Source organism: Oryza sativa, chromosome 8 (assembly GCF_034140825.1).
Source record: "Oryza sativa Japonica Group chromosome 8, ASM3414082v1".
NCBI classification, from domain to species: Eukaryota; Viridiplantae; Streptophyta; class Magnoliopsida; order Poales; family Poaceae; genus Oryza; species Oryza sativa.
In genome coordinates this window covers 10,410,800-10,428,252 of record NC_089042.1, presented here as the reverse complement: position 1 = coordinate 10,428,252, position 17,453 = coordinate 10,410,800, and the positions used below count along the sequence as shown (strand labels likewise).

The window sequence follows — 17,453 nt, the reverse complement described above, 5'->3', positions numbered from 1 at the left end:
ATTTTCTTTTCGAGAGTTTAAAATAGTTTCGTGATGATTCCTTGATCGTCTCATGTTAAGATGACTAATGTGATCGTTTAGTTCCGGTGATATAGGCTGTGTTTAGATCAGGGGTGTAAAGTTTTGGCGTGTCACATCGGATATACGGACATATATTTAAAGTATTAAACATAAACTAATAATAAAACAAATTACATAATCTGCCTGTAAATTGTGAGACAAATTTATTAAGCCTAATTAATCCGTCATTAGCAAATGTTTAATGTAGCACCATATTGTTAGATAATGGAGCAATTAGGCTTAAAATATTCGTCTCTCAATTTACACGGCAATCTATATAATTAGTTATCTTTTCCATTTATATTTAATACTCCATGCATGTGTCCAACATTCGATGTGACAGGGTGAAAAATTTTGCTAGAGATCTAAGGCCCAAACTTTTTCTTCAAACTTCCAACTTTTTCATCACATCAAAACTTTCATACACACACAAACTTCCAACTTTTCCATCACATCGTTCTAATTTCAACCAAACTTTTAATTTTGGTACGAACTAAGCACACCCTAAACAGAGCCATACTGTTTGTCTTGTTGGGATGGATTTCTGGCCATCTGCGATAGTCTGGACGTGTGGCGGCGCACTAGGCCATTTGGTTGGGGATAATGCCGGTGGAAGTAAATTACTTGTTTCTAATTGTGAGATGTCTGTCAATCGAAAGTGCTCGTTTTAAATTGTGTTTGTGGATATTGTTCCATGATTCACTATTATGTGCTACTAAGGCCCTGTTTAGTTACCACGCAAAATTTTTTTATCATGTCACATCGAATGTTTAGACACATGTATAAAGTATTAAATATAGAAAAAAATAGTTACACAGATTGCATGTAAATTACAAGAAGAATCTTTTAAGCCTAATTGCACAATGATTTAACAATGTGGTGTTACAGTTAACATTTGCTAATGACGGATTAATTAGGCTTAATAAATTTGTCTCGCAGTTTACAGGCGGAATCTCTATTTTGTTTTGTTATTAGACTACGTTTAATACTTCAAATGTGTATCCGTATATCTGATGTGACACTTTTACCCTGGATCTAAACACAGCCTACATGAGTCGATAAAATCTGCACATTCTCCATTCATCGTCGAATAATTCATTGATGGCGATGTCTTAAGATAATCGTCAAATGATTATGCCGTCCAATACGGTTTCTCAGTACTAAAATAAATCAATCCAAAATTATTCTAATTGTATATCACATCTTACCTTTGATTAATTTATTATAGGAATGAGGCTCACTGACTTATAGGCCCCACAGACCCTCAAACCCATATAATAGCGAGCAGTACTGCAGAGAGGATCAGGATTGAAACTAGAATTGCATCTACCACTGATTCCAGCAACACGAGAGGAACAGCATGATAGTAGGTGACATGAGTCTTCAATTGCAATAATCTCTTGCCCGAAATCATGGCGACAAGATGAGACAAACTTGTAGAAGCAGCCATAAATCATAATGCCACCACATGCGAACCCATCAGCAGAGAACCAGTATTCCTGGGGTTAGAATCCTGCTGAACTACACTACCTAAACATCAGTTTTAACCAGCACCACAGTTGTACTGCTGCATCTTACTGTAATACTAATTCTTAATGAAAGACCAGGAAAAAGAACACATATGGCTGCCAGAACTAGCATGGCATTGCATCACAGTAGCCAATTAGCCACTACCAGAAATATAAAACATCACTATGGAGTGAACATATATGCTGACATTACTATAGTAATATTCACACATGGATATAATCTACAATGGTGATGGGTTCCATGACTTCCATTCTATTCCCTAGTGTCTACATAAAACAAGATTGAGCTCAAGAATGAATTACAGCTCTACAAGAATATAAACATATGCAGCTGCAGCACCTACTACAAGGCATCAGACAGCATTTGTATTAATTATTCATTTGCTCAAATACTATTAGCCCTAGAGTAGTTGTTGAGATGGCATTCACGCTAACAAAACAGACAAGTGATTGATTATACACGACTACGATCTCAACAAGTGCCAGGAGCATTACACCCATCCACCGATTCCTCTTAAGGATTCTTTTACAACTCGAGGAACAGGGATGAACGAAATTCAGTTCCTCTTCCCAACTATCTCAACACTGTTATTATTAACCTATACTCTGAGAGCTAACTGATCCTGCCATGATATCTTCCTCTTCCCAGCTCGGGAGGAGGCGGCGTTCCGGACATCCCAGAATGCCGCCATTTTCGCATCACTAGGACCGGCGGCAAAATCACCCTCCATTGGGTACCTCATGACCCTGCCAACCCTAACAGGTTCCTGGTAACCATGAAGCTCCTCCATCTCTTCTGAACTCTGGAAAGAGCAAATTCAACCACATTCAGATGATAATTTCTTCAGATAACGGAACTTAACCGAGTTCGCCCCAAATATTACCGGCTCGCAGGCCTCGTTGAGGTCAATCACCGGAGATGCTCTTGGAGCAGCATTCAGCCTCCGGTGCGCCGATGGGCCTTTGCTAGAGCTTCCGATAGCCCGAACCGTGTGGTACTCTTCACCATGAGACCAACCAGGTTGCCGCAATGTGGGCGGCAATGCCGGATTCTTTACTCTATAGACAAACGTCTGGGATGGATTTTCGGACATGGATTTGTACCTTTTCCGCAAAAACCTACAGCGCGGCACAATTATGCGCAGGATAATGAGACAATATCAACATGTTTGCATTGTCGTAGAGCATAATCATCCAGGCATGTAAATCACACTGGAGAAGATGATGAGTTCAGGCCCTTACTTGACTTCAGCCAAAAGCCTCTGTTTCTTGAGCTTCTCCATCTGTAATCTCTTCTTCTTTGCTTCAGTTTCCTGGGTAACCCAACACAGCTAATCATCAGCAAACATCATAATAGAAGTAACTGAGATGGACACTAAACACCATCAAACTTGCAAGAACCACATTTGTGGAAATCCTCCTAGATTAAGAGAGTTGCGATCCTTGGAAGAAAGTTTAACTACGAACCAGAATGAACTGATACACTTATTAGCTGACTTGGAACATATCAAAACATGCTAATTCATTCAATATTAGGAGAAGAAGGATAATAAATTTCAGAACCCCACAGATCTAACCCAAAATATTGTCACAAGTAAAAAAAAATCCAGATCCACAAAATACACCAAGAAAACCCCTCGAATAATCAGAAAACCAAGAACACCGAAAATAAAATCGATCAAGAAACAAAGCCGCCAAGATCCAATCGGAATCACAAAATCCCCAAATACCGAGAGGAAAATCAAACATCACAAAACCCCCTTCCGGAGAGAAACCGATCGAAAAATCGCAAAACCCCCAAAAATCAAGATCAGATCGGCGAAGCCAACCACGACGGCATGACTCCAAGAAACGCCATGAATCCACCCACCCACCCACCCACCTCGAGGAGCTCCTTGTAGTCCTGGAGAAGATTCTTGTACTTGGCCCTCGCCCTGTACGCCTCTTCCCCGCCACCAACGCCGCCGCCACGGCTGTGCCCCGGCGCCCTCGGCAGCAGCGGCGACGGCGGCGCCCTCGCCGCCGGCTGAGCCAACACCACCTTAGCCTTCTTCATGTCCGCCTCACCTCACCCGCGAAGAAACCAACAAACGCCCCGCAAGAGCAGGAGACCAAGAAAGCCAGGGAGAGAGAGAGGTAGAAGGAGATAGGAACAAGCAAGGGAGGAGGAAGAAGAAGACAATATAGAAATAAAGGAGGAGGGGAAGGTGGACGTGGGGAGGGAAGTTTCTTGCGGCCGCTGCTTCTTGGTGCTCTCGCTGCTGGCTGGCTGCAGCTGCGGCGCCGTGGTGAGGTGTGAAGGAGACCCATGGATGTGGTGCCAAAAAAACCCGAAAAGGCCCATGCATGGTCATGGATGGTGCTAGAGTAGACGGACTGGACGGCAAGATAGAGAGAGAGAGCAAGGGAACACCAACCAAACCAAACCAAACAATCTCTCATGTGTTTCTCTCTCTAGACTTGTAGTAGTAGCGGTGGTAGCGGAGAGGGAGGGAGGGTGGGTGGTGGTAATGGCGTGGCGCATGTGGTAATCAGGTAATGGAGTGGTAGTGGGGCGCTTGCTTGCTGCTGCTGCTGCTGCTGTCTGCAGCGTTGGCTTCGTCGTCGGTCCAGCTCCGTCTCCAAGACCAAGGAGAGGAGAAGAGAGAGGGGGGGCATTCTTGGAATCCGTTGGGGTTGAGAGGTCAGAGGTGTCCACCATGAGTGAATGCTGCTGCAGCTACCCCCTCTCTCTGTGTACACAGATGTCATGGTCCATAGGGAAAAAAAAGCGAGATGACGATACGGGACATGGACATGGACATGGATGTGTGTGTGTGTACGTCTCTCTCTCCTGGCGTCCATGGCTGGGTGGCTCCATGGATCCATTCTTTTGATTCTTTCGTTTCGCTTTCTTGCTGTCCTCTTGAGAGAGAGGCCGAACGCTCCCGGGTCTTGTGCGAGTGGGTGGTGGCAGCAGCCCAGCATACTACAAGCGTTGCAGTGGTTGGGAGGAGGATGATATGATGGCGTTTGCAGTTTGCACGCATTTGATGCTTTGATAGTGTGGGCGGAGGAGGAGGAGGAGATGATGGATGGCGCAGACCGTAGAGGCGGATGGGCCAGTGCGTGCGGTTGGTGTACAACGGCGTGTGTGCGTCTTGCAGAGGCTCTGCGGCGTTGCTGTTTGCTTGCTGATGTTGTTGTGGCTGTGGCTGCGAGTGAAATGGCGAGATTGCCATCCCATTCCCAAACAAACAACAAACCTACCTGGGTTTCTCTCCCTGCCGTTGACACGGTCGCCTCCGCTCGTTTTTAAGATGGGGGATTTGGGAAGAGAGGAGAATTCTTGTGTGAGATGAAGATGGCGATGAAACGATGATAGGTGGGGTGGGTGACTGGGACGTGTAGAGATAAGATGCTGTGGACTTTGTGGTCCTGTGGTTTGCTCGTTGCATCTGTCTGCCCGGTGCTTTCGTATGCATAATATAAAGTACTGTATCATATTAGGTAAATTTTACTGTATGATATTAGGTAAATCGTGATTTCATAGTTTTAGCTCTAGAACATGGTAAAAATCGATCTTTGGAAAAAGACACATCCAACATGTGATTATTTGCTGTTGTATCCCGTCCACATTAAAATATTAATTTTCAGTTCACTAAGAGAGATAAACATCGTGAAAGGTCAAAGTACCTCTAGCCCCATTTGTCATCTTCTTCCTCTTTCTCATTTCCCTCTTTCTCATTTCCCCTTTCTGGGAGCCGATATCGAGGTGGATTCAAGGTGGCTTGGAGGAGGCGAGGTGGAGCGACATGGACGAGTCGGGGTGAAGAAGATCGACACGTCGAGTGGTGAGCTGGTGGGGTGGTCGATGGGGTCTGTGTGGAAGCCGAGGATGAGCCGGTTGATGGCGCGGTTGCAAGAGAGGGCGCTGGCCGGAATTGGAACTGAAGAGGATGACGGAGAAGGCGGTATTATCCTCGATCCGGAGAAGCGGTGGCAAGGAGTGCTAGGCAGAGCTAGGGTGCCATGCGGTGATGGAGGCGGAAGAAGACGACGCCGTGCTGCCAAGACTGATTTAGAGCTGGCGAAGCCTAGCCTGAATGGTTTGCATCAAAAGGACGGCGTACCCGAAGGCGGCCCTTGCAAACGCGGCGAAGAGGGGCCCGTCAGAGGCATGCAGTGCACAGACCAAAGTTAGCAGCGGTGGTTGTTATTGATGCGCCCACAACGCGAGGTAGTGTGTCGATGACGCGGGAGAGGCTTCGCCCACGGATCTGCCACCCCACCTCCTCCAGGCGGGAAATTTAACTATTTGCCACTCTTGTGATATGGCAATTAACTATTTGCCACACCCTGTCAATGACATGTGGGCCCTCATGTGTTTATGACATCTGGGCCTAGTGACAAATCGTTAAGCAACATTCGTAAGAGTGGCAAATAGTTAAAAGCCCCCCTCTAGGCCACCACCTCGATGCTGACTCCTCTGTTCCGTCAACACTGGGGTGGGGGGGAAGAAGAATGGAAGAGAAACGATAGCGATTTGGTCACTCCGTGTAAATAGTTGTGCCCCCTATCACCTTGTCAGAATGAATACATTATTTTAATCGACGTAGTTGTAGGATCGAGATGTCGACTAGAAGGGGGTGAATAGACGATATTAAAAATAAGAGAAAATTGGAACCATGCCATTATAATTTTGCAAAATCGAGATATGCCATCCTGACCCACATGCCATTGACTCATGTGGGTCCTACATGTCATTGAGATACCGATGACATATCTCAAACTTTGCAAAATTATAATGGCATGGTTCCAAATTACCCTAAAAATAAATAGCGCCTAATTAAAACTAACCTGAGTTGCTAGGCTTGGTGAAGGGTAAGACTAACTAAGCAACTAGGTTATGTTTTACAATCCTAAGGTGATAGGGTCTCAAGTACGTCATTATGAATGTAAATTGCACACAGGTAAATACAATAAATAAATGAGACAAGAGAGAAGAAAATTTTCACCCGAGGTTCGGAAACTCGCTGGTTTTCTAATTCCCGTTGAGACGAGCCTAACTTTACCGCTTAAAACCATAGAGCCACAACAATTCTACTACTTAAAAGATCTGTAGTGGTGATGGTGAAGCTAATGTAGACTCATGATCCAACTTAAAAACGTAGACACGTGACCGTGAAAAAAAAAAAACGAACGCTTCACAGCGACGCGCAACAGAAGCGATCCGAAATCAGCGCAACAGAAGCCCCCAATCCATCTTCGCGCATCCCCACATCGCCGCGCCCGCTCCACTCTTCCACCCCCGGCGCCGCTGACCCCTCCCCAGCTCCCGCCTCCCGGTCTCCCTCGACCCATCCCCGCCGCTTGAAGCCCTCCCGTCGCGCCTCACGGTCTCCATCACGCCGGCTCGCCCTCGACAGATCCCCGGAAGCCCTCCCGTCGCCAGTTCGTCGCACACACCTACCTTGCCGATCTGCTCCTCGCCGCCACTGTCGGCGCCCGCATCCACGACGCCGCCGTCATCCCTTGGTAGTTTGATGTCTTCTCCTTCTCCTCAAGATGGATCCAAATGTGCCAAATGCGTTTATTAGCAAAGCGAACAAACTGGGGATGGCGCCACGACCTGCTTGTGCTGGAGACAGAGGACCCCTCGTCCTCCTCCTCCTCCTCCTCCTCGCCGTGCCTCCCTGACCCGCCGCCGCTTCCACCCTCAAGCGCCACCGCACGTCGCACGAGACCCCACTTCCTCCCGCTCCCCCCGCTGCCGCGCCTCGCTGACCTGTCGCCTTTAAACCTTGCGCCGGTTCCACCTTCTCCGAGGTCGCTGCCTCCCTAGAGGGCCGGCCAGAGGTCGCCGTGGAGTCCTTGAAAGAGGAGGAGGAGGAGGAGGAGAGACGGTGCCATATGCGTTGCATCACACGCGGGCGCCGTCGCTACCTCGAGCACCGTATGTGCGATTGCAGCCGCCTCCGCTCGCCATGAGAACAATAGCGTGTCTTGGTGCTACCATGCCGAGTGATCTAGGAGTACTCCCTTTTTTCTGTCAGTTTTTCTTTTTCCCTGTTTGCTTGATTTGTGGTCAGGCCTTTTTCCTCGTGCTGTTTGAAATTTCATGGTGAATTATATTCCTAAATTATATCTACTTTACTTTCTAGGTGGAATTTCTCCAGGTTTTAGTTGAGTGCTTGGGACTAAACAGTACTGTAGCAAGCATTATCGGCCTATTTTGTTCGCAGAGTGAAGACCATGGATGCAGCATGCATGCAGAGTTGCAGACTGAAGACAGGCCATCATTCTTCAGTCTACCACGAGATAGCGGCGCAAATGCTTGATTCACTTGTGAGAATCACTTCTTTCAACTTCCAACCTGATTTTAGAGCAACAGTGCCTCACCAATTGAAATCAACCGATCAACATATATGTCACTGGTTCTCCCATCTATTAGATATAGTTCTGAATTTTTAAACAAAATGACTATTTGTGTGCTGTGAGTACAACAAAAATGAGCTCAAGAAAAGCTATCTCTATCAACATTAGCGAAAAAAAAGCACACTTAAAGCCTTTACAAAAAAAAAATATATGAAGTCTTTACAAGTGTAAACATTTCTGAAATTGCCTGGTGAGCGATTAAAATGTTTTTCTTGTGGTGCCTTCAGAGAGTTTGATATGTTTCTATATATTTTTACATGTGTGCCATTTTCTGCTGCCCCGAACATTGATCTGAGAGTAATCAAATTCCTTGAATAGTTTAACTTCTAAATGTTCAAAAATAAAGGGAGCGCCATGGAAGTCAAATTAGTGAAAATCTTAGGTATCCTGCAGTGTGTATGGGGGCACTGTGCAATATGATGTTGCATGCAGTATACTATCATTCTTTTAAAAGTATCTTCTCGGAATAATTTCTTATTTCCAAATATTCTCAGATACACTTTCAATAATGTAGATATGAGATATTATGTGCGAATGGCCACCCCAAGATAATATACTTCAGGATATGCAAAATCAGTTGGAGAATGCAAATTCGGTTGTTCTCTTTCATCCCTCATATATGCATATGTTTCTTAAATAATTTACAAAATTACTGTTCAGTAGTGGAGTAAATAAATATGAATGACGGTACCTGTCATTATGCACATGTTCTCTAAACACATTTCATGAATGACAAGGTAATTTTTGGTAATATTGTTTGGCAGCGAGTATTTGGGTACAATGTACTAAAGTTAATCAATATGTGTGGCATATGCATTGTTTTTCATTGTTAAGGTTCGAACAACTGAAGGCAAGTAAGATGAAAGACCTTGTTTGAAAAGGGAAAGCTGAACTGGAAGAGCATAGAAGATGCGCTCATCTAATTAGCCAGGAAGGTTATGCAGCTGAGTTTAGCATTGAAGTTATTGAAGTGCAGGTAAGATATTCTCCTATCTTACTGACTTCCATTGTTCTTGAAAATTGTCATTCCAAACATGTTCATGTTTTGGCCAAGATGGCCGAATGATCCACTTTGGTTCTGAATATTTTGTTTGTCGTTTTTGCAATGGCAGGGACGTATGCGTTTTGCAGGCTGAGCACATGAAGAATCCCAGTTAATGTCTCTTTAACTTCCATCCATAAGGAGACTCGTGCACTTTCCTGACACCCTAGCACAAGTTATTACGCTGTGCAGACTTTTGGCTATACATTAAGCAAGATGCAGCAAGTATTTTGGATTGATGATCTGTAAGATTTGAGTTCAGCTCATGCTCGTTGATAGCACATGACACATCGGTTGAATAACTGTGTTCATTTAACTCTGGACCTACATATACATAATTTCCTCTTACTTTGATTCCTTGGCTCAAAAGGCTCACAGAAGCCTATATTTTGCAATTAAGCAACAAGAAGCAGGGCTTGATTTGCATTCCGATTCAGGTAAGGTAACAGCTGACTTCGAGTTTTTTTTTAATTGGTGCATTATCCATGAAACCCTTTTCCAGTTTCCAGTATTCTTTTGTTAAATTTTCTGATAACTTAATAGGAAAGACATTAATTAACTATGCATCACCTGCTCTATATATAATATAACTATAGGACATTGAATATTTTATTTCATTGCACTAAAATATAATCAATGTTGGCCTATTTTTATGAATATATTATTCTGGCATGTCACTACAAGATCTAAGTAATACTGATATTTTGATCCATGGGTGCTTTATAAGATCTAAGAAATTAATTATACTTGATCTCAGGGTCTGAAGAAATTAAACCTTAACAACATTGTGAAATATAGTGAGACTGAATCTTGGAGATAAATTACTGAAGAACTGAACTATTATTATGAGTATAATTTACTTTCTGATCTTTTAACAAATAAGGATATTGTTTATTAGTGGTTCTAGATTTGGTTACCTTGCGTCCTTGCCTTTTATTCATCAGTGCAATTAGGGCCAAGCTTTTGCGTGGCCTTGTCAGAGAGATGAAAAAGTACATATGCAGTGCATCACTTATAATTGGTTGTGCAACCTCCTCATCCGCATGCTAAGTACAATGAGTTGAAGATGATGTGCTGCAAGTACGCCCTTTCCACCATCTGATTATGTACACATTTTTATATATTTCGGTACATCCGATTATATACACATCAATATAAATTGTTTTTACGCATTCTTATATATTTCCGTGCCACCTACTATGTAAATGAGCAAAAAAAATAATTTGTTTCTTACATATATTATTTACAATTATTTTTCTCCACTTCTATAGGATTGACATATTGTTTTCCAAAGGAAACATAATAGATCGGGCAGTTTCTGTGAGCTGGATCAGTACGGGCATATGTGCTAACTGCCTCCTATGCAGTTGTGCTTTGCACAACGAAGTGAGTGTGGTTCATCTTTAGAGCCATGTTCAAAGAGAGTTTGGGTGTTGATCAATTGTGAGAAAATCATGTGTAGAAATGCCTTGGGATGATGTCTAAAATAGGGCATTGTATTCATTTCCCGTGAATTGCTGCACAAATATTTTTTGATGTACTTTATGGTGCAACATGCATCTATTGACACTTTCTACTTTAAACATATTAAAAATATTTGATGTATTGTTTCGTGCTATAGTTTTTTTCCTGTTGCAACGCACGGGCACCTAACTAGTATTTTAATAAATCCCTACTTATTATAAAAATTGAAGATATTTTTGTCGGTATTTTGGTACATCAACTGTGTTTGAGTCGTTTTTAAGTCCGTCCGTTTTTGGGAAGACATATCTGTGTTTGAGTTGCATTTTAGTCTTGTTTGCTTTTGAAAATACAAAAGGAGTTGTATAAGAAATCTTAATAAAAAAACTCACATTACTTGAGATGAAATACAAACTCATAATTGCAGCCCACGATTTTCTTTAAAAAAAATATTCATACGAATTCCCAAAATGAATTTTACCCTAACTAAACCGTATAAGAATGATAAAATTAAAATAGTATTTACCCGTTACAACGCACTGGTATTTTTTCTAGTCTCTACTATTATAAAAATTAACAATGTTTTTGCCGGTATTCTGGTACGTCATCCGTGTTTGAGTCGGTTTTTAAGTTTGTTCGCTTTTGGAAATACTGATCCGTGTTTGAGATGGATTTTAAGTTCGTTCGCTTTTGAAAATACAGATCTATGCTTAAGTTGGATTTTAAGTTCGTTTGCTTTTGGAAATAAAAAGGGGTCGTATAAGAATCTTTTTAAAAAACACGCATGCTAACTTGAGATGAGTGTCGAACTCTTAATTGCAGCTCATGATTTTCTAAAAAAAATATCCAAACGAATTCTCACAGTAAATTTCACCTTAGCTAAACCGTATAACAATAATAAGATTTAAATAGCATTCACCCGTTGCAACGCACGGACATCTTTTCTAGTCTCTACTGTTATAAAAATTGAAAATGTTTTTGCCGGTGGCTTGGTAAGTCATCGTGTTCGAATCGGCCTCGCATATAATCACTGCCAATTTAACTATTTTATGTGTCCAACATGTACGAGCTTTAAACATTAGATTTTCCATAAGAAAATTTGCATGTTCGGATCGTGCCTTTGGCCGATTGCGTTTTGTCCTGTGCATTGTCACAAACCAACCGCCTCCGCGAGGTTGTCATCTTGCCGATACGGTCTGTTGGGCAACACGGTTTGGGACCTGCTGTTGCGCACCTATATCAACACCAACCAGCAGCAGTCAGGTGTGTTGCCGTGCGCCGAGGCAAGCAGCACGACGTACCATTGTTGATTATTCTCTACACGCACACACTGTATCGAGAAGAATTCCTACCGTGTTCATCAGAAACTCAATTCAATACGGTCTGCTGTGTATACGTGTTCCAAAAAAATTAAAAAAAAAGTTCAGGAGCGATATCAAAGCCGAGATCTATTACTACCCACATATTGAATATCCACGCGTGCAGCAAGACGATCAGCAACAACAGCCGATCGATGACGGTTGCCAAGAGAAATACAAAAACCTAATCAGAGAAATATTCAATCAAGCTACTGCGCACATATATCTTTATCTTTACTATTATATCTCTATCTCTACTATTATAAAAATTAAAAATGTTTTTGTCAGTACGTCATCCGCGTATGAGTCGGTTCTTAAATCCGTTTGATTTTAGAAATACAAATCCGTATTTGAGTCAGTTTTTAAATTCGTTCGCTTTTAAAAATACAGAAGAAATCGTACAAGAAATCTCTTTAAAAACTCACATACTACTAACTTGAGACGTTCGGACACCTAATTGCAGCTCATGATTTTCTAACAAAATATATATCCAAGCGAATTTAACACAGTGAATTTCATCTTAACTCGATATAATAATAAGATTAAAATAATCTTCACCCATTGCAACACACGTGTATTTTTTCTAGTAAAATTAAAAATTTTAAAAATTCTCATCTGGAGCGTTGCTGGGCTCGCGCGGCCCACATACGGCGCAGATCGATCGGGGCTGTGGGGCCTGCGCGGGAGAGAGCGCATCTAGCGCGCGAGGCTATAAAACACGCCGGATTCTGATCTCACCGCCCGGCAAGCACGAACACGATGACATCGGATCGGGTCGGTTTCTCTCTTGCTGTCTTCTCGATCGATCGATGGCTCCCACGGCGGCGGCGGGGCTGGCAGCGCGCGACGCGTCCGGCCACCTCTCCCCGCTCACCATCTCCCGCAGGTGAAACTTCAATTATACTCCTATATATATCTAGATAGGGTTCTCTAGATAGTAGTGTAATGTTGCGAGGGGCTAGCTAGCGCTGTTCCGTTCGTACACGTGATGCCGTTCGTGAGCGGCGCCGGCGCCGGACCGAGTAGGGAATACCGTTCGTGAGCACGGCAGCGGCGGCGGCGTTGGCGTGCGTGGAGATGGATGATTCTGTTGAAACCTCTATTCCCATCGATATTCATGATAGTTCATGATTCTGTTCAGGCTTGTTTCGTTCGATTTTGCCGACATGTCGTAGTACATGGTACTACCTCCATCTAGATTTGGGCACATAGAATTAAATGGTGGAAGGTTATTATTGATTAAGAAGTGCAGGTACATGGGGAAATTAAATGGTGAAGGGTTATAATTGGTTGATAAAGGATTGTTGGTGGAGAAATTGTATTTTGGGATAAATTTTAAAGGCTATGTTATATTTTGCGACGGAAACAAAAATATCCAATCCAGGTTCTGACCTTGGGATTAATTTCTTGGCATCACACAAATTAATTTATAGGAAATAAACTTATTTCAGCAACAACTTAATTATATTTTAGTACTGTTTGTCCTAGAAAATAATCAGAATAATATATGATATAGATAGATAGATACTAGTAGATAGGTAGGTAGGTAGTCGTACTGCTGTTTAGGGTGCATGCATAGTAGGATGATACTATCACGTACGTCCCTTCATGCGACGGTTTAATTTGTCGATCTAGTGGCAGTCCAACCTATTACACACCAAAATCGATCAACATGTGGTTTTGCACTGTTCTTTTGTGAGGTACATGCACCGGGAGGCTTATGTTGACACATAATCCAAACCGCATTGTTTGTGATTACGTGATCAGATCGATCACCTCGTAGTCTTGGTCTCTTGGATCTGTCATTTTCTGTAGTACGTACTGTTTGGACTTTTAGAGGTACGATGTGTTGAGTACAACTGTATATGCACAGTAATTGGCCATTGTCTCTCTGTTCATATCTAGTGCACTGGTAGCGTTGCACCTAGGACTTTACCGTGTGATGGGTTGTATTTCTTCGACTATTGTCACAATCTGTATAATTCCTAGCCATATACGATTTGCCTTTTATGCCAGAGTTTAGATTGAGTACGTTTTTAGGCCTCGTTTTAAAGATGATAATAATTTGAGAGCATAAATAATAATATTGATATTGAAAAGCTGAAAAATGATTTAAGAACATACAAAGAAAATAATGATGAACAAAGTTTTACAAAAGACGCGCCGTCTAGTAGTTGGTGCCTGTGCGTAGAGTTTTTCTTTAATCAACAATATAAATAGCGTTTGTGCTAATTACTTGAAAATCTGTAGGAGCACTGGAGATGATGATGTGGTGATAAAGATTCTTTACTGTGGGATCTGCCACTCCGACCTGCACAGCATCAAGAACGAGTGGAAGAACGCCACCTACCCACTTGTTCCTGGGTAATTATTAATTAAGCAAGCTAGCTTTACAAACAGGTTTTGTACGTTGTTACATACTCCCTCTATTCCAAATTGATCTACATATTTTATAGGTACACAAAAACCAAGAAAAATTAATAACTCTCTCATACTATATTTACTCTAACAACAAACTCGATGCATGTACCATCACCACTATTTTCTAACTAATAGCAAATTAAGATATTGCATGTGTGTTATAAATACTTGTGTGCATCCATGTGCATGGATGCACGCATCAATGCCCATTTACTCCAATGCATAAATAACGAATAGACTTAATGAATAAATACAAATATGCAGATAATTTAGGAATAACCTTAAAAAAAAACTATATGTAGATCAATTTGGAATGGAGGGAGTACGATGCATTATTCTGAATTAATTCTGATCAAACAAACATGCACTCGATGGCGCAGGCACGAGATCGCCGGCGTGGTGACGGAGGCCGGCAAGAACGTGACCAAGTTCAAGGGCGGCGACAAGGTGGGCGTCGGGTGCATGGTGAACTCGTGCCACTCCTGCGACAGCTGCAACCAGGGGTTGGAGAACCACTGCCCAGGCGTGATCTTCACCTACAACTCCGTCGACAAGGACGGCACCGTCACCTACGGCGGCTACTCGAGCATGGTGGTGGTGCACGAGCGCTTCGTGGTCAGGTTCCCGGAGGCCATGCCGCTGGACAAGGGCGCGCCGCTGCTCTGCGCCGGCATCACCGTGTACAGCCCCATGAAGTACCACGGCCTGAACGTCCCCAGCAAGCACGTCGGCGTGCTTGGCCTCGGCGGGCTCGGCCACGTCGCGGTGAAGTTCGCCAAGGCGTTCGGGATGACGGTGACGGTGATCAGCTCGTCGCCGGGGAAGAGGCAGGAGGCGCTGGAGCGGCTCGGCGCCGACGCGTTCGTCGTCTCCAAGAATGCCGACGAGATGAATGCCGCGACGGGCACCATGGACGGCATCATCAACACGGTGTCTGCCAACATTCCGATCGCGCCGCTGCTGGGTCTGCTGAAGCCCAACGGGAAGATGATCCTCGTCGGCCTGCCGGAGAAGCCCATGGAGATCCCTCCCTTCGCTCTGGTTGCTTGTAAGTGCTTAATTTGATCCGGATCCATTACAGCTAGCTACTAGCTAGCTAGCTGCTCTGTGTTGTGATCCATTACATTCTGTCTGTGGCATGCATGTTGCAGCGAACAAGACGCTGGCCGGGAGCTGCATCGGCGGCATGGCGGACACGTAGGAGATGATCGACCTGGCAGCGAAGCACGGCGTGACGGCGGAGATCGAGGTGATCGGCGCCGACTACGTGAACACGGCCATGGAGCGCCTCGCCAAGGCCGACGTCAGGTACCGCTTCGTCATCGACATCGGCAACACCCTCAAGGACGCCATCGAGTGATGCGTCCGGTCCGGTCACTGCTTAATTTATCTCTCTGTCCATTCTGGAACCGGCCAGACTGTCTAATCGAACGTTTGATTAGAAAATGAACATTTAAAATAACTTTCGACAGAAAACGGAACAGAAATCTGTCGGATTTTTTTCCACCACAGGATACGTACCCAAAGAAAAGATTAGGCCTCAAAGGATTTTGTTTGCACACTACGACATGGTTAATCGATGAAACTAATTCAGACTTTATTTCCCGTAATTTTGCAAACAAACAGTATGGTTAAACACTAAATTAGCATCAATCAAGCATTTCTTTACCTATTACATGAAGCACGGTACAAAGTTTAGACATTGCATAATTAAACTATAACTACACTATAATTTCCTCTCTCTTTTTTTAAAGAAATACGGCAGGGGAGGCCCCCACTGTTAATAAATTTTATTAATAAAAAGAGAGGTATAAAAATATTACAACATAGCAATCCAATTGATAGCTGCATCTTTGTCTCTCTCAATAAGACGAAACAGCAGAAGGAGGAGATCACCCTTAAATAGCTGCCTCCAAAGAGGAGATTTTTTAGTAAAAAATGGAACCATTCCTTTGCTTCCAGATGTTTCAAGCCCCATATAGAAACTTCTCCATGAAACACTTGCCTTGGTAACTATTCTTTGTATGCAGGGTAGTGTCCCGAGAGATACCCAGCATAGCCTAGTAGAATTGAGCAAAAGGCCATTGGAAGAACAAATGCAACAGATCTTCCAGAATATGAGCAGAACAAAGAACACAATTAAGATCGCAATTGGGTGGCGCACAATGTTTGTGATCTAGGTATTCAGTCTATTCATCAGCAGCAACCAACCAAAGACTTTAACTTTAGAAGTAGTTTTGCACTTCCATAACCAAAGGAAATGAGAGGGTGGTTGTAAAGCTCTGAAGTTAAGGGCATAAAATTTCTGAGAAGAATATTTCAGATTACCCAAAATGTAAACCCAAACATCATTATCCTGAGAAAGATTGACACTCTCCAAAAGAGTTAACAAGGGTTGCAACTCCTGAAAAGCTTGCGCAAAAAGAGGCAGATGAAAATTTTCCTCCAAATCAAAAATTTCTGACTGATATCTTTGCATTAGCAACATAAGAGAATAATCTTTACATATGGAAAGACAAAGGAGGTTTATCACTCAAACATCTTCCCAAAAATAGCAAGCGACACCATCACCCACCATACATCTAGCAATGCCCATGGAAAGATCCATCAGTTTGCAAACATCTTTCCACCAAAAGTAACCTTTGAGATTGCTCACTCCATTCCCATAATAAGGGTTCCAAATTAAATTAACCCAAGGTAGATTTTTTTCTATTATAGAACTTGTCCAGGTATTTCAAGAGAAGTGCCTGATTCTGTATAGAAAGGTTTATAACCCCCAAGCCACCCTTATTTTTTGGTATGCAAACCTTGCCCGATACAGCCAAAGATTTTCGGTTACAGTTCACATCAGAACCCCTCTATATGTAATACCTTCTTGCCCTATCAATACTAGTAATATGCATGTGCTAAACGCTACAGTGCAATTATATTCATCTTTAATAAAACCTTAGAATGGATTCGGATGTCACGAATAGAAAAATATATAGAGTATAAGAAAATATATTTTCCGCATGTCACAAATTCTAATGTTCTCTTAGGTCAATTCCATTCATTTTTTCTTTTTGTGTTATGTACTTAAAAAAATATTGATTTTTTCTATTTGTCACACAAGGCACACGCCTGTTGCAGCCCATTGATGATAACATGAGGGTGTGAATATAAACC

General features: G+C 42.9%; 2 protein-coding genes and 1 long non-coding RNA gene across 6 annotated transcripts; 2 read left to right on the top strand and 1 right to left on the bottom strand.

Moving 5' to 3' along the window:
* Window positions 1–1,907: 1,907 nt before the first annotated feature.
* On the bottom strand, window positions 1,908–3,747 carry LOC4345139 (uncharacterized). The gene is made up of 4 exons (XM_015792619.3): window positions 3,472–3,747; window positions 2,832–2,902; window positions 2,474–2,708; window positions 1,908–2,392 (listed from the first exon to the last, which is right to left on the bottom strand). Exons 1-4 carry the CDS (start codon window positions 3,643–3,645, stop codon window positions 2,189–2,191), a joined length of 684 nt encoding a protein of 227 aa, XP_015648105.1. The 5' UTR covers window positions 3,646–3,747; the 3' UTR covers window positions 1,908–2,188.
* Window positions 3,748–6,809: 3,062 nt separating this feature from the next.
* Window positions 6,810–10,653, top strand: LOC9270173 (uncharacterized). 4 transcript variants are annotated; one of them, XR_010734585.1, is made up of 7 exons: window positions 6,810–7,106; window positions 7,733–7,916; window positions 8,521–8,601; window positions 8,841–8,982; window positions 9,119–9,485; window positions 9,993–10,128; window positions 10,320–10,653. It is a non-coding gene; the product is annotated as an uncharacterized lncRNA (long non-coding RNA). The 4 variants fall into 4 exon arrangements; XR_010734586.1 differs by lacking the exon at window positions 8,521–8,601; XR_010734587.1 differs by lacking the exon at window positions 9,993–10,128.
* Window positions 10,654–12,595: 1,942 nt separating this feature from the next.
* Window positions 12,596–15,916, top strand: LOC9267509 (probable cinnamyl alcohol dehydrogenase 5). Its single transcript, XM_015793930.3, has 4 exons — window positions 12,596–12,753; window positions 14,118–14,231; window positions 14,669–15,336; window positions 15,440–15,916. Exons 1-4 carry the CDS (start codon window positions 12,677–12,679, stop codon window positions 15,487–15,489), a joined length of 909 nt encoding a protein of 302 aa, XP_015649416.1. The 5' UTR covers window positions 12,596–12,676; the 3' UTR covers window positions 15,490–15,916.
* Window positions 15,917–17,453: the final 1,537 nt, after the last annotated feature.

Bases quoted from the DNA above. Each gene is read 5' to 3' on its own strand.
- LOC9267509 (XM_015793930.3), top strand. From the start codon at position 12,677: ATGGCTCCCACGGCGGCGGCGGGGCTGGCAGCGCGCGACGCGTCCGGC. The intron at 12,754-14,117 runs GTGAAACTTCAA...GAAAATCTGTAG, and splicing joins CCGCTCACCATCTCCCGCAG to GAGCACTGGAGATGATGATG. The intron at 14,232-14,668 runs GTAATTATTAAT...TCGATGGCGCAG, and splicing joins ACCTACCCACTTGTTCCTGG to GCACGAGATCGCCGGCGTGG.
- LOC4345139 (XM_015792619.3), bottom strand. From the start codon at position 3,645: ATGAAGAAGGCTAAGGTGGTGTTGGCTCAGCCGGCGGCGAGGGCGCCG. The intron at 2,903-3,471 runs GTGGGTGGGTGG...TGGGTTACCCAG, and splicing joins ACTACAAGGAGCTCCTCGAG to GAAACTGAAGCAAAGAAGAA. The intron at 2,393-2,473 runs GTAATATTTGGG...TGCTCTTTCCAG, and splicing joins TCAACGAGGCCTGCGAGCCG to AGTTCAGAAGAGATGGAGGA.